This window comes from Pan troglodytes, chromosome X, assembly GCF_028858775.2.
Source record: "Pan troglodytes isolate AG18354 chromosome X, NHGRI_mPanTro3-v2.0_pri, whole genome shotgun sequence".
In the NCBI taxonomy this organism is placed as follows: Eukaryota; Metazoa; Chordata; class Mammalia; order Primates; family Hominidae; genus Pan; species Pan troglodytes.
In genome coordinates this window covers 108,793,742-108,813,414 of record NC_072421.2, presented here as the reverse complement: position 1 = coordinate 108,813,414, position 19,673 = coordinate 108,793,742, and the positions used below count along the sequence as shown (strand labels likewise).

Genomic DNA, 19,673 nt, shown 5'->3' with positions numbered 1-19,673 from the left:
GCCCTAAGCTGTAATCAGCTTCTTGGCTTCTTCTCTTAAGCAGTTCATGGAGAATCTTCTTTAATGCAGCTGCAATGGGGTTAGCCAAAGTCCGCATACTTAAGTGTTACAATATGGACACGAAGTAAATCCTTGGATAGTTAATGAGAACAACATTTTGCATTTTCATACTGCTTTTTTCTATCGCACAGCCATTTTCTCATTTACCCTTGTGATATCCCCGTGAAAGAGACAGGGCAGATAGCATTTCCCTTTTACAGATGAGAAAAAAAGAGGTACAGAGGAAAGACAGTCCCAGTGTGATTCAACAAAAATTTATTAAGGATCCCCTTTGAAGAAAGTACATAGTAAAGATTTTCAAAAAAAAAAAAAAATCTAGAAACATAAGGAAACTCTTTCATTTATTTAATTTTTAAATTTTCAGATCAGTGATTGCACCAATGGCTTGAAATTTAGAGGCATTTTGTATGCAAAGTTGTCTAGAGACTAGAGGAAAGTATATTCACATATTATTTGAAAATATAAATAACATTATTTAAATATGCACTTTCCTCTGTTTCCAGACTTCTTTTGTCCTCTTATACGTGCTTGGAGAGGCCCTTTGATGAGTAAAGTAGGGTCCTGACCCTTAAATCACAGAAGGCAACTAACTCTAATATAAGTGGCTTTGGGTAGTGTGATCAAGAGCTAACGAAAGGACTGCATGAGCACAAAGGAGGGTGGGAAAGACGGGAGAGAGTGGGAGATGGGGAAAGCTTTTCACAGAGGTGACATTTAAGTGGCTGGTGAAGAGAACAGGCATGCCAGCTTTAAAAAAAATTAGCAAGAAACAAAACCACACCATCATAAAAGCGCAGGGCACGTTTGGGAAATAGAAAACCCAAACTAGAAGCCAGGTTTCTCAAAACTCCTCCCTGACTTCCTTTGGACTATAAGCTCCTTGGACCAGAGACCAACTTTTTGTTTTCTCTAACACAATAGTATCGCCAGCACAGCTGTATTTGTTAGAAACATTTTGTTCTGTAGGGCTCCAAGGGAATAAGCAAATGAATTTCAGGTGCAAATTATTTGTATTGCTAAGCAATATGTGTGTTTCTGTATTTCTACATATCAATCAACAAAAACAGAATGTTGAGATAATTCCTTTTCCTGAACATTGTTCTACCCATACAGGAAAATACATTCTGAATACGAAATAAATTGATGGAGATTCAGTGTTCAGAAGTTCATAATTAGGCCTAGTTCTATGAATTCTCTCCATCTTCTGCATCTCACGCCATTAATTCAGAGTCTCACAGCAGCTACAAGTGAAATCTCTTCAGGATTCTACCCTCAGGCCTTATCCCTGCTTCCTCTGAGATAAAGGTCTGGAACAATCTTCTCAGATAATTTTTTCCACCAACCAAGCAACTCCACTGAAGGGTCTGTTACATGAATAATACTAAAGCCCAGTGGTTCAGTGTGCTGGGACTCAAAGTGGCCTCCATATTATTAAAAGGGCCTTTTGTACTGCCTGAAAAATACCCAGGGAGTTCATTAACTTGGCAATGTCTGTACCATTTCTCTTGCTTTGGGGTAACTAAAGAAAAAGATAGAATGATTGCAGTTTGTAGAATTTTGGAACTAGAAGGAACCTTAAAGATCTTCCTCAATTTTAAGATCTAGAAGCAAGGACCCTGAAAAGGGAAGTTAAATGGAAAATGTAGGCCTAGAATCTAAGTCTCCAGACTCTTAGTCCTGTGCTTTTTATATTACAGTGTTGTTTCATCATATGCAAGTTTAACTTAATGGAATTCATCAATAGTCATAACATAGTAATAGAGCGAACAACTATAAAACCTTCTCTTACATTTGTACACATCATTACATCCTGAATATCACTACATACATATATATACACGTGTATATATGGTATATATCATATATATACATGTGTATATATATGTATATATCATATATATTAATATATGTACAGCATATTGCTGTGTATGGCTGCATATTCAGAAATCACATAAACAGTACTTAATTGTCAATATAAAGGATTTTCAAAGGTACTTAAAAAAATAACAGCTTATTGAGATATAATTCACATAGTATAGAATTCACTCCTTTTAAAGGGTATAGTTTGGTGGTTTTTAAGGTAATTTAGTATACCACTATCTACTTTTAGGACATATTCATCACCTTCAAAATAAACCCCTTACCCATTAGCAGTCGCAGCCCCTTCCCTTTTCATCCAACCCCTGGCAACCAACCACTAATCAATTCTGTTTCTATGGGATAGCATATTTGAAACATTTCATATACATTTCCCTCTGAAAACTGCTTTAGCTGAATCCTATAAGTTTTGGTATGTTGTGATTTCATTTTCCTTTATCTCAAGGTATTTTGTGATTTTTCCTGTGATTTCTTTTTTGGTTAGTCATCTGTGCATTGTTTAATTTCAACACATATGTGAATTTCCTGAATATCTTTCCATTATTGTTTCTAATTTAATTCCACTGTGGCCAAATAATATAATTTGTATCATTTAAATCCTTCTAAATTTATTGAGAATTGTTTTATGGCCTAGCATATGACCTATCCTGGAGAATGTTCCATGGGAGCTTGAAAAGAATATGTATTCTGCTCTCGTTGGATAGAATATTCCATAGATGTGTATTTGTTTATAGTATTATTCAAGTCCTCTATTTACTTGTTGGTCTTCTGTCTAGTTGTTCTATCCATTATTGAAAGTGGGATATTTAAGTCTTCACCTAATATAGTTGAATTGTTTGTTTCTCCTTTCAATTCCATCAGTTTTTGCTTCATGTATTTTGGTACTCTGTTAAGATATATAAATATTTATATTTATGTTTTCTGGATATATTGACTCTTTTTATCATTATAAAATGTTCTTTGTCTCTAGTAATAATTTTTGTCTTAAAGTCTATTTTTTTTCTGACATCAGTATAGCAATTTTAGCTCTCTTTAGTTACTTTTTCCATCATTTTACTTTCAACATATTTGTGGGTTTGAATCTAAATTGTTTCTCTTTTAGACAGCATTGAGTTGGATCATGTTTTTAAAAAATCTATTTTGCCAGTCTCTGCCTTTAATTGGATTGCTTTATCTACTTATGTTTAATGTAATTACTGGTAAAGCGAGAATTACATCTAACATTTTGCGATTTTCTATATATGTTATATCATTTTTCGTTCATTACTTGATGCTTGCCTTTTATGTGTTAAATATATTTCTTAGTGCACTATTTTAATTCACTTGTTGTATTTTTACTAATTTCATTTTGAGTAGCTTTTTTAGTGGTTGCCCTGAGGATTACAATTTACATTTTAATACACTCTACTTAAGATTAATACAAACTTGATTTAAATTATATATAAAAATTTTGCCATAGCATAGCTCTGTTTCTTTCCCACTCCTTTTTTCTCCTACTGACATACAAATTACATCTTTATACATAGTAAGTCCATGAACACATTCTTATAATTACTAGTTCATCTAGTTCATGTAGTTGTCTTTTGAAATAAGCCAGACACAGAAAGAAAAATATTGTATAATCTCACATATATGAGGGATCTAAAAAAAAAAAAAGTCAAATATACAGAGATGGAGAATAACACAGAGGTTACCAGAAGCCGGGGATAGAAAGGGAAGAAATGAGGAGATGTAGGTTACAGGATACAAAATAACAGATATGTAGGATGAACATCTAGAGATCTAATGTAAAATATGAGGACTATAGGTAATAAAATTGTATTAGGGAGTAAGTAGATTTTAGCTGCTCTTGTCAGCAAAAAAGTAATTATTTGTTTCACTATAGTAACTATTTTACTATCTATATGTATCCCATAACATTATGTTGCAAACTTCAAATATACACCGTAAAATTTATTTTTAAAAAAGAAGAAAAGAGTTACAAAAATAAATTTGTACAGTCCTTTGTGTTTACTTACACATTTACTATTTTTTTTAATTATGTGGATTTGAATTACTTTCTAGTGTCCTTTAATTTCTCTGTGGATGATTCTCTTTAGTATTCTTTTGCAAGACAGGTCTGCTAGCAATGGATTCTGTGTTTCTATCTGGGAATGTTTTAATTTCTCCTTTATTTGTGATGATAATTTTGAATGAATAGGATAGTTTTGTTTGCTTACCTTAAATGCCTTGATCCAGTAAGACTCCCAGCCTTTGCCGAGGGGCTCTGTTCCTGTGTTGGGACATGATTTCAATGCTCTGCCAGGCAGTTTACAACTCCATCTTAGCATTCTCTTGCTGCTTGCACAGGGCCTCAGGGTCAGTCAATGGGGAAAGATTAGGGCCATCTCGCTTCTTTTCTAAGGATATACCCAGTCCTGAACTTGTGCCTGACCTTCTAGATTCCCAGGAATATGTCTGAGCTTTTCAAAGATCCTTATAGGCACATAATTCTATGACTTTTTCCTTTCAAGGTTTTCAGCAGCTTGATTTGCTCCAACTTTTGCCCTCTTCCTCATACGGCTGTGATTTTTAAACAATTGCAACTGATCAATGCCCCCTGAAAAGGCTGTTCACAGCGAGTGTGCTCTGAGTCAGGTTAAAAAAAGAAGAACCTAGCAAATGGGAGTTTCCAGGGAGCTACCCCACAGGTCAAAGAGTGACAATTCTCTGGGAATGAGTTCTTTGGGGAGCTCCAAACCCCCAATTGTGTCCTCCAGTAACTACTAGATTGCTGTTTTTCACCGGTACAGTAGTTGTGACTGTTGGTTTTCAAGGCTACCATGGAGCTGGGGAGAGGAAAAATGGAAATAAGGCAAGTTGAAACACCAAAAATCTTAGTATTTTTACAAGATTCATCAGTTTTTCTTCAACACTGTTTGGATTGTTGCAAGCTTTTGGTTGATTTTTAGAGTCCTGAAAAAGTTAATTTTGACAGTTTTGCCAGTGTTACTGCATTTGTTGAGGAACAGATTTTCAGAGGGGCTTATGCCACCTTTCTGGAAGTCCAGAGCTCAAAAATACTTTTGACTATGTTCACTTTACTCCAGTACTTCAGAATTAATCCCTTCAGAGATGCAACTCCATTGTATGCCACTTTGCTTCAATTCCATTTTACATGTATTTGTTGCATTTCTAGTATTTCCCTGGCATTGTACATCCTACCTATCAGTTTTCTAAGAAACTTTTGTTTGGTAGTTTAGAACAGGGATGCCAGATCCTGCCTGTTTCTTGGTTATATTTGCATGGATGACCCACCCCATCTAAAATATGTTTTTTTAAATATTTAAAGGGTTGTAAAAGAGCAAACCCCAAACAAATAATGAAGACTGTGTGATAGAGACCATATGTGACCAGCAAAGAAAACTTAAAATATTTACTATCTAATCTTTTACAGAAAATTTTGCTAATCCCTGACTTACAGTGAAGGGATGGTAGGTTGACGAGAACTGAGTCTATTTGCTGTAGTTGCCTTTGTTTTGTTTCTTAATCATTCAATATCCCTTTAGGACCCCCAAATTATAGTCTCAGAGCTGGAAGAAACCTTACAGATTGTTCACTGATAAAGAAACCAATACTCAAAGATTTGTTCAATGTCATAGCATTAATTAGCCAGAGTTAAACCGCGGGTTTCTGAATATGCTTTACTCCTCTTTCCATTCTAATGTGCCTACAGGTTTTCCTGTCACTTCTTTCTCAGCAAAAAGCATTTTCAATGTTAGATAAATTCCCAATGTTAAATAAATAAGTCCTTCTCCTCCCCACTCTTGTCCCTCTTTCTCATTTCCACTTTTTTCTCTACCTCAAGGAGAAGCTATGTTCTCCAATTTTCTTGAACAATCTTCTACTGAAGTTCTTGTCCTTATGATACAAAAGCAGTGGCAAGGCGGTGGGGGTGGGGGTGCTCTTAAGTGGCCACAGAATTGATTCTATACTTTCCAGTTCTCTTTGGTATCTTACTGATAACATGTATGAAAAAATTAGCCAGGCGTGGTGGTGGGCGCCTGTAATCCCAGCTACTCGGGAGGCTGAGGTAGGAGAATCACTTGAGCCCAGGAGGCGGAGGTTGCAGTGAGTGGAGATCACACCACTGCACTCCAGCCTGGGTGACAGAGAGGGACTCTGTCAAAAAAAAAAAAAAAAAAAGTTTCTTAACCTAGACCTCATATCATATGCAAAAATTAAAAATGGATTATAAGCAAAGAATTCTTAGACTTGACAACAAAAGTAAAATCCATAAAATAAAAACTGATAAATTGGGTAAATTGGACCTCAAAAATTAAAAATGTTTGCTCTGCCAAAGACCATGCAAAAGCTGTGAAGGTGTGTAAAAAGACAAGATACAGACTGGGAGAAAATATTTGCAACCCAATATCTAATTAAAGGGTTATTTAGAGAATATAAAATAACTGTTAAAACTTACCAGTAAGAAAAAAATCTAATTCAGAAATGAATAAAATCATGAAGAAACATTTAATTGAGGAAGAAATACAGATGAAAACTAGCACATGAAAAGATGTTAAACATCATTAGCCATCATGGTAATGCAAATTATAACCACAATGAGATGTCACTACAAATCCACAAGAATGGCTAAAATGAAAAATAATAAAAACATCAAATACTGGAGAGAATGTGGAGAAACCAAACTACTAATACTTTGCTGGCAGGAGGTGAGACTGTAAATGGTATAGCCACACTGGAAAGCAATATGGCATTCCTTACAAACCTGAAAATGGAATTACCATATGACTCAGCAATTTTACTCCTGGGTGTCTGTCCCAGAGAAATGAAAATGTATGATCACACAAAAACTTGTACAGTACAGGAGCGTTTATGGCAGCTTTATTTGCAATAGCCCAAAACTTGAATCATTCAACGTGTGCTTCAACAGGTGAATGGCTAAACAAACTGTGGTGCATCTACACCAGCAATATAAAGAAGCAAACTATTGATACATATAATGGCTTACATGAGTCTCCGGGGAATTATGCTGAATGAAAATGGCCAATTCCAAATGGTTATATACTGTATGGTTTCATTCATATAACATTGTTGAAATTCCAAAATTACAGAGACAAGAAACAGATTATTTGTTGCCAGGGCTCAGGGAAGAGGGGAGGGTTGGATGGAGCTCTAATGGGGTAGCACAAGGGAGCCTTGTGTTGAAGGTACAGTTCTGTATCTTGACTGTGGCGATGGTCACACAAATATACACACATGATAAAATTGCATAGGAATATACACACACACACATACACACCCCACACACAAATGATCACATGTTAAACTGCAAGATGGTACCATTAGGGAAAATTGAATGAAGGGTACATTGGTACAAGGGTACCTTCCTGTACATTTTTTCAACTTCCTGTGAATCTATAATTATTATGTTGTAAAAATTAAAGAAAGTATTAATAAAAAACTAAAGCAGACATTCCAGAGCTCAAGATATCAAGAAAAGGAAAATTAACTTTGTCTCTTCTCTTCTTATAGGACCTGTACCTGCCTCTGTCCTTGGATGACTCGGACTCGCTTGGTGATTCCATGTAAAGGAGGGGAGAGTGCTCAGAGTCCAGAGTACAAATCCAAGCCTATCATTGTAGTAGGGTACTTCTGCTCAAGTGTCCAACAGGGCTATTGGTGCTTTCAAGTTTTTATTTTGTTGTTGTTGTTATTTTGAAAAACACATTGTAATATGTTGGGTTTATTTTCCTGTGATTTCTCCTCTGGGCCACTGATCCACAGTTACCAATTATGAGAGATAGATTGATAACCATCCTTTGGGGCAACCTTCCAGGGATGCAAAATGTGCTAGTCCATGACCTTTCAATGGAAAGCTTAGGTGCCTGCGTTATATTTGCCCTGTCTAATTTTGCCCATACAGTCTTCCTTCTGTAGAGGGCTGTTGACATATACAGCACTTAAAATGTTTGTGTGGGAAAAAAAAAACTCATTGGCAGATCCAAGAATGACAAACACAAGTGCCCCTTTTCTCTGGATCTCAAGAATGGTGGAGAACCCTGGAAGGACAGCAAGGCAGCTCCCCAGCCTCACTCTTCACTCCTGATTGAGGCCCGGGTTTGTTGTCCAGCACCAATTCTGGCTGTCAATGGGGAGAAATAAACCAACAACTTATAATTGTGACACCAGATGCTTAGGATCCTGGTGCTGGGTTAGCTAAGAGAATAGACAGAATTGGAAAATACTGCAGACATTTCCGAAGAGTTTACAAAGCACAGTGAATTCCTGGTCAATCTCTCCACTGAGGCAATTTGGAATCAATAAGCAATTGATAATAGTTTGGAGTAAGGGACTTCATATACCTGATTCCTCTAGAAGGCTGTCTAACATACCACATGATTACATGAACTGTATGGTATCCATCTATCTCTGTTCTATTGAATGCCTTGTTAACAGCCAACACTGAAAACACTGTGAGAATTTGTTTTCAGGTCTGACACCTTTCAGTCTCTTTTTATAGCAAGAAATCAATATCCTTTTTATAAAAATTCATGTCTGTATTTCAGGAGCAAACTCTTCAGGCTCCTTTTTTATAAACTGGTGATTTTTCTTTTGTCTAAAAAACACATGAAGAAAATTTACCAAAAAAAAAAAAAAGCAGAAGAATAATGTAGTTTAGAAATTATGCTGTCACTGCCAAACGGTAACCTCCAGGAGAAAACAAGATGAATAGCAGAGGCCAATTCAATAGAATCAGTTTTTTGATAGCTTTTTAACAGTTATGCTTGCATTAATAATTTCAATGTGGACCAGACATTCTAATTATATTTTAAATGAAATGTTACAGCATATTTTAAGCAACTCTTTTTATCTATAATCCTAATATTTCATACTGAAGACACAGAAATCTTTCACTTGTCTTTAACATTAGAAAGGATTTCTCTTTACTAAGGACTGATCATTTGAAATAGTTTTCAGTCTTTTGAGATACAGGTTTATAACACTGCTTTTTTTTTTTCTGTAATCATAGCCCATAATGGCAAAGACAACTAAATTTAAGTGAAGGTCATGCATGCCAATTCTGTGTTTGCTTTTAGCAGATATGAAGATTTCCTTATTTCTTTGTAATTGTGCAGATATTTTGAAAGGCACAGCATTCGAAGCCAAGCTGCTGTTTGGCTACTGAATGGCTTGCAGTTGTTCCTCCACTCTAAATGGAATGAGCTTGCTGTGTGTGTGTGTGGTGGTGGTGGGAGGGGGTGGTGCATGTGTGTGTGTGTGTGTGCATCTGCAGCTGCTTCAAAATTAGGAAATACTACAGGACACCCCTGTAATGGATTGGTGGCAACTTGGTGGCACTGCTGATGTGCACTGTGTAGGGGGGAACCCAGTGGTGGTGGGGTAGCTCAGATGCCCCTAGACAAGTTTCAGATGTCTGTAGCTACCAGAAACATTTTTGGTTCAGGAAAAGTGAGATGATGGTAGTACTGGTTTCTGGTGAAATTGAAGAACCCCAAATGATGAGGATCTCTTTTTGCCCCCTCTCCTTTTTTTGTAGACCCATTCAAAACCATTAATAAGCCCATTTTACTAAGCCCCTATTTCTTTCTAGAAGCTCAGGGTTTTCTTAGTGCCTCCCAGAACATTTTGTAGTTAATTGGGAAAAAGTGATACTTGGATTAGGGGGTGTGGGCATAAAGAATGGTGGGAGGCCTGATTTTAAACTTCAGGCCAGAACCCCCAATGACTCCACCCATAGTCTCACTTTAGGTCTCATTTAGTCCAACACCTTTATTTTAAGTTGAGGAAGTGGAGGCTGGTAAAGAGCAGGACCAGAGGAAGAATCCAGATTTCCTTATGCTTGGGCCTCACACTAGCTCTCTGAGTATTTCCTTGATTGCGGTATATGTACTACTAGAAAATACTAAATGGACATATTTTCTTTAGAATAACCTTTGAACCAACAATCTTCAATAACAATAGTACATCTTCCATCTTACTTTTAATCGAGTATAAGGAAATGTTTCTTTATGGCCATTTTGGAGGGAGCAGGGGATGAGGCTTGGCATAGTCCAAAATTCAAGTCTCCAATAATTAATTGCATTTTAAATTGGCCCACTTTCAAGGCAATTTTTTTTGTGTGTCTGTAACTGAGCTCCTCCACCCCTGTCATTCACTTCCAATTTTACCCAATCCAATTTTAGCACTCAAGTTCCATTGTGTTAATTTCTGCACGGTCAGCAAACATCAAGTCAGCAAGCATTTGCCACCACTCCCTATACTTCTCCCTCCTTCTTACACACACACACACACACACACACACACACACACACACACACACACAATCCATCTCTTGCTTGTTCCTACCTCCTGATTTTTCTTCCCTACAGAAATAGAAATAGGGACAAAGAAGGGGAAAATGTATATATTGGGGCTGGGCTGAACAACTAACTTCATAAGTAGTGTTAACTAGGGGTAAATTGAGAGAAAAGCTCCTTTTCTCTTCACTGTTTTGGAAAGGATAGCCATTAGCATGACTGCTTTGTGTCCTTATGGACTTTAGTATTAGCCTAGATTGAATTATAGCGTTTTCTAGCTGGAAGGAACCTTAAGATCACATCATCTACTCCTCTACTCCAAATTTCTCATTCTTCAGGCCAGGAAACCGAGACACAGAGGTAAAGTAATTTCCCCAAGGTCACACAGCTGGCTGGGGCAGGATTGGGTTTAGAACCCACATCTCCTGGCTCTTATTCCAGGGCCTTTTCCCACTAAGTAGTATTGCCTTCCATTAGGCTCCTGAGAGTTATTTCTCAGGGTCATGTTGCATCTTGGAGCCACATGCTGCTGCCCTGATCTCAGTGGGAAATCCACCCAGCAACCTAATACAGCCCCTTTTCCCTGCATTCACCTGGTTCCCATCCACATGGGTTGCAGATGTCCTTGAAGAGAGTGGGGCATTGAGGGCCAATAGGAGCAATGGGGTCCCTGGCCTTGTCCATCTGATTCAGGAGATCACTGCTCCATCGTGAGGAGCCCTCTGAATAGCCCCCCACTGAATGCTTGCCTTGCCCAAATGGAATGGAGGAAGATTGATTTTCCCCATCAGTTCACCTTGTGTCATCTCATAATGGTTGGTCTTTCCAGGCTGAGGGAAATGTTTCTTGTTTCCAGAGTAGAAAAAGAAAGAGTGGAACAATAGCTTTGTTCATCCTAACTTTCTGAGATGGCTTTTCAACATTTTAAAAAAACTAGTGTGGCTACCATTCACTGGCAATGATTTCTTTTAGAATATGGGAGTAAGATGAGCTAGAGAAAATAACCTGGTCTCACTGTGGTTGCCCTCATCCACAATGTCCCCAAAGCCATCCTGCTCTGATGAGGACAATTTCCAGGTATAAGCAAGGGGCTTTGTGACAAAAATGTACCCTGGCTGATGTTAAACATTGGCTCCTGTGTTTGCACCAAAATAGCAAGCTGTGTGCTCTATACACTCTTCCCATCGTCTTGTGTACACTGCTCCTGTGGCCTTCCACAGCAGAAACCAGGGCAAAAGGGTCCAAACACGTGGTTTTCCTTGCTGCAAGGCTCTTCCTGGGAACTAAGGGGGTATTTATTAGTTCAGTTCTAAGAGACCTCCTTCTGGGCTTACCCCACTCCTCAGGTACTTCTCTCTCCTTCCTCCTTCTCCTCCACAGTCACAAGTAACCAAGGAACCTGAAAGTGGATGTGTAGCTATTTGAAGAAGGCAAGGAACCCTGAGATTCTTCTTTGAATCCTCTAGTCCAAGTCTTAGACCAGTGATTGGTGCTTACCTTGAACAAAATTTTGTCTGTGTTCCTAATCCCTTCAATACTCTGGGTACAATGCTCCCAATCACCCTGCACATTTGATTCTAAATGGCTTTTATTTTTTAAAAATCCATATCCCTAGGACAAGAGAACAGGATGCCTATATCCCCAAAATGAGCTCCAGGACACTGATGGGAATGATCCCAAAGATCACCCCACCTCAGAAACATCTGTGCCAAGAGACTTCCCCAGATAGAAACACTGGGACAGTGGTTTGAACGACTTCTTTTATGGTTGTCCAGTTTGCTATGGAAATAAAAGGCATTGATTTTTTAAAAAGATGATTGGAACCTGTCTTTGGCCACATAGGGCCACTTGGATCCATTTCCAGGCCTTACTCATATATTGCCTTCACTGAAGGGCTTTGGCTTTAAGTCCCAGACTGGTCTCCCAAGTGAACCATAAGTGTTTTGGAGCTCATCTGGGGTGAGGCATGAGAATGTTGCCCCATCTATCCCTTCAGGAAAAGGTGCCTTCCCTCCCTTTCTCCTAAAGCCTGGTCCCCAGAAATTGTTTTTGTCTCCAAAAGTCTAGTATGGTCTTTATACACCCAGCCTCTTAGTGTTGCGTCCTGCCTTGTTTCCTTGTTAAGGATCTATGCAGACCTCCCGCTTTGGCTTAGCTAGCGTGACATTGGCTATCATTTGACAAGACTAACTTTTTTTTTTTTTTTTTTTTTTGACTGAGTCTCCCTCTGTCACCTAGGCTGGAGTGCAGTGGCACAATCTTGGCTCACTGCAACCTTCACCCTTCACCTCCCAGGTCGAAGCGATTCTCCTGCCTCAGTCTCCCGAGTAGCTGGGATTACAGGCGTGCGCCACCAAATCTGGCTATTTTTTTATTATTATTATTTTTAGTAGAGATGGGGTTTCACCATGTTGGCCAGACTGGTCTTGAACTCTTGGCCTCAAATTATCTGCCCACCTCGGCCTCCCAAAGTGCTGGGATTACAGGCATGAGCCACCATGCCCAGCTGACAAGACTAATTTTTTATCCCTTGGTTTATTGGCTTCAACATCTTCTGGAATCAGAGGTGATTTTTTCTTACCTTGGATGCCTGAGACTAGGGGAGTATAGAATTCCAATTGGGAATTAAGGCATCTTTCTGCTCCTGATCAGAAGGGCAGGTTAGTTGGGAGAGGTCAGATGGCACAACAGAAGTCACCTTGTAAGTAAGGCAAAGACTTGAAGGCATTAGCGTTTCTCATTACTAGGTCAATAACCTGAGGGAATCAATGGCTTTTTGCCGCTCTACCTCTTGTGTATCTCTTTGACTTTTCTTTCTCTGTCTAGTTTCCTCTGTTCTCAGTTTATACTCTATGTTATCAGTCTCTCTTTCCACAGTACAAACATCCATCCTTTGTCCTGTGCAATTCTGTCTCTCCCTCTTATTATCTTTATTTGTACTTTTTCCTTCCTCCCTGTCTAGGCATTGGGCATGTGCCTCTTCTTAGCCTGTGATTTTGCCTTGGGACTGATGATAAATTATTTCCAGATTCAATCAGCCCTGGTCCTACCCCAGTCCAATCAGAAGTATGTTGGTGGGAATCAACCTGATCCTGGCCCTTTCTTCTTCTCCATTTTCATTCGTAATCCCTCTCAGCAGATCTTTACAAGCAGTTTCCTTATAGCTCATGTATCTTTAGGTCTTTGCCTTCCAAGCACTGTACAGAATACTTTGTGGTTCCTTTTTAGTCTGACATTTTGTGGAGCAGTGAAGCGTGCTCAGAGACATAATCAGCTGAAGAGAAAAAATCCACCCATGGATTTATATCAGCTAAATACTAATAATTGATTTTGTTTGATGTGCCCATAATTTTTAAAGCTGCAATATAATATAATGAGGGACCACAGGTAATTTCTCCTGTCATTTGTTTTGGCTGGATGGGGGTGGGGGAGTAATTGCTTAAAGTTTTACCATTACACATTAAACTCTCTATAATAATCTTGTTTGGGGCTTGCTAACTGTTGAGCTGTTTTAACTAAACTGGTAGGCAATCGGAGTTGATTTAAATGAAAAGATAATTTAACAAATCTATACTATAAAAAGAGACATTTGCTTAATTGACATGTATTTTTTCCTTCTGAGTCACCTAAACATTTACTCTTGACACCAACTGTTCATGATACTGAATAGACAGTCCATATGAGAGAAATTAGTGGACCTAAAGAAGCCAGATTGTAGGTGTTAATTTATTAAACAGAGTGCAAAGCCCTTGGAAATGTCACTGCTTGGCAATACCATATGGAATGCCAAAATTTACAATGACTTTTCTTTATAAGTTATCCAAAAGGGATTTGAACAAGTAAGAGGTTATGCCAAAATGTCTCCAATGTATGGTCCTGTAATATATTGCAGCTTGAAGCCAATGATCCCTTATGACTTGTATACAACTAATGCATGTTTTGATTGAATTTTGCATTTCCCATGTGTGGTAAGTTCTTTAAAATGTTTTTGATCACCTTTTTGTGCCATTAAACTTGTACAGAAAATGTTTTTATGGCCATTTTCAAAGGGAGAAAGTTTAAAATGGAAACAGCCCACCCTTTCTGCCCTATAGCTGTAGTTAGAATTGAGTAACTGTAGCAAAACAGCTGTAATTGGTGGTTGTAGTGTTAGAGGTGTTAGCTTGCTAGTGACTAGCTTTGGAGAGTAAATGCATGGTATTGTACATCACATTTCTTAACTCGTTTTAACCTCTGAAAAGAATATATTCTTCTTTGTAGTCCTTCTTCTCACCCCCTTGCCCTCTCCCTCTCCCTGCTCCCAGTTGTCTTACAGTTGTAAATATCTGATTTGAGGCCCAATAACTCTTGCCAAGTAAAGTCAGCAAACAACAAACAAACCAAAATGTGGGGAAAAGGCATTTCTCAACCATCTCTCAGCAGTTATTGATCATTTCTTAAGGAACAGCATTGTGATCAAAGACTCAACTTTACGTAAAAATCAGTGGTAAATTGGGGTTGTATTTGGCCATTTGATTACATTTCAGGATTGAATAGTTTTCAGAATCACATGTAATCCAAAGACAATAGGTAGTGATGTCCCTTATCCCTGCAGCTGTTTTAAGATAGAGACCTCAGAAGACTCTACTTGACCGATGACCAATAATTATTTGAAAAAAAAGAAAAAATGAGAGAAATAAAACAGATATTTAAGAACTTTAGCCACCTATTTAGAATAGTTATAGCCAGAAAAAAAAAAAACAAGGGCATGAGTTCAAATGCATTACTATCAGTGTCCTAGGCAATACCTAACCTACTCTGAAATTGTGATTCAAAAGCAGTATTTCAAGAGGCATTCTCCTTTTTTGGTTTGCTGACCCCACTTGGACTGGTAGGTTTGGTGAGGCCCCCATAAACCAGCTGGAGCAGACCCTTTTCATCTCCTGTGCCTGTAACACCCCTCTTCCCCCACCCCCTCCGCAATTCAATGAGGGCTTTCTTGGGTCAGAGGACTTCAAGGTTGTCTAGAGAAGTTTGCCATGTGTGTAAGGTGCTGTGAACTGTGAGTGCTGAAGATTCGCAGCATTCAATACCAGGCAGCCAAAGAGCTGCTCTTGCAATTATTTTGGCTCTCAAGCTCTGTTCTTCATCGCATTCTCATTTCTGTGTACATTTGCAAGATGTGTGTAATGTCATTTTCCAAAAATAAAATTTGATTTCAATATTTCTGGCTGACATTCTTTTAAAAACAAAAACAAAAACAAAAAACACTGAACCAATAATCATATAACCTCAAAATGTCCAAGCTGGCAGGGAACTTAGATATTATTTTTTCCAACCTCTTAATTTTATAGAAGAAGAAGCTGAGAGTAAATGTATGATAGAAACACCATAATTATTGGTACAGCACATTTACAAAAAATAAGATCTCAGATCTCCCTCCAGAGTTGAGCAGGAATAAAGTGACCTCCTTTTGTGCATAAGATGCTTTGGCCAATGTCAGCCTGTGTCATCAGGTGGTGACTTCTAGTACCATGTTTTCAGAAGCCCAAGAAAGACTCCGTGCCCCCCAAAATACCTCTACCTGCTGCTTGCAATTTCTTTTACAGTGTGGCTATTCTTCTTCAATAGGCTGACGGTGCAGCTACTCTCTGTGAGAGGAAACACGGAGATATTTACCCTCAGACGTAAATGACTGATGACATAGTTTTCTCAGATCAGGTTTTAATGGGATAAAGAACACAAAGCACTGGGCTTGGGAAGAGGTTGATGGAGAGGGAAAGAGAAAAGGACGTAGAAAACAGGAGGCTGCGGCCAGGCACGGTGGCTCACACCTGTAATCACAGCACTTTGGGAGGCCAAGGCGAGCAGATCACCTGAGGTCAGGAGTTCGAGACCAGCCTGGCCATCATGGTGAAACCCCGTCTCTACTAAAAATACAAAAATTAGCTGGGTGTGGTGGTGCACACCTGTAATCCCAGCTACTTGGGAGGCTGAAGCAGGAGAATCACTTGAACCCGGGAGGCGGAGGTTGCAGTGAGCCGAGACGGTGCCACTGCACTCCAGCCTGGGTGACAGAGCGAGACTCCATCTCAAAACAAACAAACAAACAAACAAACAAACACAGGAGGCTGAGATTCTAGGAAACAGTTTGACCAACATCACAGTTATGTGAGGCCAACTCTGCAGCTCCCAGCTGACCCGTGTTCAGAGAAGCAACGATGCCAGCTTCCCCTAGGCACTCCCAAGGACCAAGATGATTATGAATTCTTCATCTAAGCAGTATTTTACCACCTGGTTCCATGACCATCACTCTGGTGGAGACAAAGAAAGTAGATGGAAATGGGACTTCTTGGTGTTTCTAATCCAAAGAAAAGTTGGATACAACAATCAGACTGGCTAGGCCTCTTGCTGACAGTTTTTATCCCCACTACCATCAGGTTCTCCTTGTCCCTGATTACTCATGACCCCCACTACCGTCAGGTTCTCCTTGTCCCTGATTACTCATGACATCCTTTTCATCCACCTTGGTCTATCCTGCAGTCCCCTGCAAGTGAAATCTTTCTAAAAGAACATTTTGGTCACAAAAGGACAAATACCATAAGATTCTGCTCATATTAATTATCTAATATAGTGAAAAATCATAAAAGCAGGAAGTAGAAAGGTGGTTACCAAAAGCTTGGGGAGGGTAAAGGGAGAAGTAGTATTTAGTGGGTATAGAGTTTTAGTGTTGCAGGATGGAAAAGTTCTAGAGATCTGTTGCACAACAATGTCAATATACTTGACACAACTGAACTGTACACTTAAAAATGGTGAAGATGGTAAATTTAATGTTATGTTTTTTACTACAATAAAAATATTTTCGATTGTCTCATTTCTCTGACCATTAAATCAAGTCCAACTCCTCTTCATGGTTTTTATTAAGACATCTCTACAGCACTATGTTCTAGGTACCCTGCCAATTGCTAGGCTTTGGACCTAGGCCTCCAGGAGTTCCAGCATAGTGAAGACAGATCTGTAAATAAATGAGTCCAGTGCAAAGGAGCAAGTGCTATGGGAACACCAATGATGGAATAATGATTGCTGCAGGATGATGAGGTTCAGAAAAACTTCATGGAGCTGGCAGCATTTGAAAACAGATTAAGAGCTTTCCAGGTGGGCAGTGAGCCATCTAAATAGAGGCAATAGCATGAAAGGTGTCCCCAAAAGCAAGAGTCTCTCTGAGAACTGATGATTACCTGAGGTGGCAAAGTTACAGAGCCAGTACACATGGTTCTGGCAGGAAAACACAAGTGCAGTAGTCTGAGAATTACAATTTCGGTGATTTAGATCAGTGGTTCCCAAATGCTGGTACAGCAGCCAATGGTGGTCTGTAATAAAGTTTTCACCAGGCTGTGATATAAAGAGAAAACTAAGGACAATGTAGTATGCTTTTTTCATAGAAGTAAATGTACTTCATTTAAATAACTATCTTTAGTTTTGAGATCATAACATTTTACTTTTGGTTATTAAAAATGTCCTTCCTTATATGAAGTTTTGGTCATGGTAGAAGATAGGTATGTATTTGTTTTTGAATGTCCTAACTAGGCAAAATTTAAAGTGACTAATCCTAGGAGGGGCCTCAAATAAAATCTATATTTCTTTCTTTTCTTTTTCTAATTCTCATAATCTGTGAGGTCAATAAGTTTAGCAAGCACTAGTTTAGACTAAAAGAAATGGGGAAATGGAGAAACCACTAGGGGTTGAGTTATGAGGAAAAAGGTGTTTGGTATTTGAAGGAAGTTCCTCCTGAAAGCATTCAGTTCTCTCTCCATCTCCCTTTTCTCTTCCCTCAGCTTTGCCTCTTCCCTTCCTCAGCCTCTCTTCCTTTGTCCTCCCCTGGTCCACAAAGTGTGAGCAGTACATCAGCCCCACCTAGGAACTTGTCAGAAATGCACATCCTTGGCCACACACACCCCTGCCCCACCCACATATACTGGATCAGAAACTCTGCGTGTGGGGTTCAGCAATTCCCGTGTTAACAAGCTCTCCATGAGGCATCTGAGACCCTCTCTAGTTTGAGAACCCCCTGCTCTTGTGAATTCTGCTTCCTTTTCATTGAGGACTCAGTGAGAATTTAAGCAGCATATATGATCTTTTTGGTCATTTGGGTTAGTTTGCACTTCTCCCAGGAGAAGAAAAGACGCAAGAGACTGTTTATTTCAGTTAGGTCTATATATTTAGTTTCTGTAGAGAAAGATAGCCTTTTCAAGCTTGAGAAGAAACTTACACCAGTAAAGACACTCTGGAAAGGGTCTTCACAGCTATTGCAAGCTGTGCAGATAGAGACAAAAGCAGATTCTGAATTAAGGCCAGAGCAGTGGTGGTAGAGAGGAGGAATATGAGCAAAAAGTTGTCCATATAGAATTGTCAGAAGCTGATGTACAGATTGGATGTAGGGAGGAAATGGGAAGAACAGAAAGCCCTGACTTGAGCAACTCAGCCTGAGCGTCCCCTGTTCCCAGACCTGGGCCTCTGCTCCGGACAGCCCAATAGCTTCTCATGCATCTCCTTCCCCGACTTCAGCTCTCGCTATGCAATGCTCAATCACACTTCACTCTTGCTGACAGAGCCTACCCTTCTTTCCCTGCCTAGAAAAATACCCTCTGAATGCCCTTCCACATTCTCTCCACCTGTCTAAATCTCAGATGTTGCCATAAAGCTACCAGCAATGGAACTTAGGGCATATTTATAAGAAAAACAAGCCCAAACATGGAGAAAAACTGGCAACTTTCTATCCTGAATTTTCCAGGGCAGTTGTGATCTTATGTAAATTATGTAATTTTTCTTTCCTTTTCCAAATAAAGGTGATTTGTTAAGCATACAACTATATATATAATTTATATAAATACACTCACAAATCAGAAAACACCCCTTTTTAAACAGGCCATGCATCCACACTGAGGGCTTGGAAAATAGAATTCCTTTCAGGGAGAGGCTTTCTCCAGGTTTCCTTGTCAACTTGTCTGGAACCCCTCTCCTGGATTCCGTTGCCAGTGTGGGACAGGTGTTGCACCCTCCATTTCTAATATCCCCTTTTCAATACCCAAGAAGGTCTTTGAGATCATCTGATTATATCAAGCTTGAATGCTTCAGAGAAAGAGAGGCTGGAGTAAGCAGATAATTTAATTTCTCTTTGAATCCCAGAGGTGCTGATTCTTTCCAATGAAGAAGACTTGGCTTGATTTGTTGTAATCTCTCTTCCTTTTCCCACTGGCACAGCCCTGGATGTTTTAAAAAATGTTTACCCTAATGGAGAGAGGGGTAAGTCCCAGAATTCTGAATTAGGTATCACTATTTACGATCCTTGGTAATGAACAAGTGCATATAGAATTGCAGAATGTCAAAGGTGGAAGGGCCTTTATCAACCACTTGTGTAACGTTTCACAAAGTCCT

General features: G+C 39.1%; 1 protein-coding gene across 9 annotated transcripts in view; it reads left to right on the top strand.

Moving 5' to 3' along the window:
• DCX (doublecortin) overlaps window positions 1–15,462 on the top strand; it is a 117,561-nt gene extending 102,099 nt beyond the window's left edge. For 8 of the 9 annotated variants that reach the window (XM_024353047.3, XM_009439525.5, XM_024353046.3 and 5 more), the window contains one exon: window positions 7,474–15,462. In XM_024353047.3, coding sequence (XP_024208815.1) covers window positions 7,474–7,502 — 29 coding nt within the window. In that variant the 3' untranslated portion in view covers window positions 7,503–15,462. The remainder of the gene's footprint in view (window positions 1–7,473) is intronic. The other variant, XM_054677163.2, reaches the window with a different exon arrangement.
• Window positions 15,463–19,673: the final 4,211 nt, after the last annotated feature.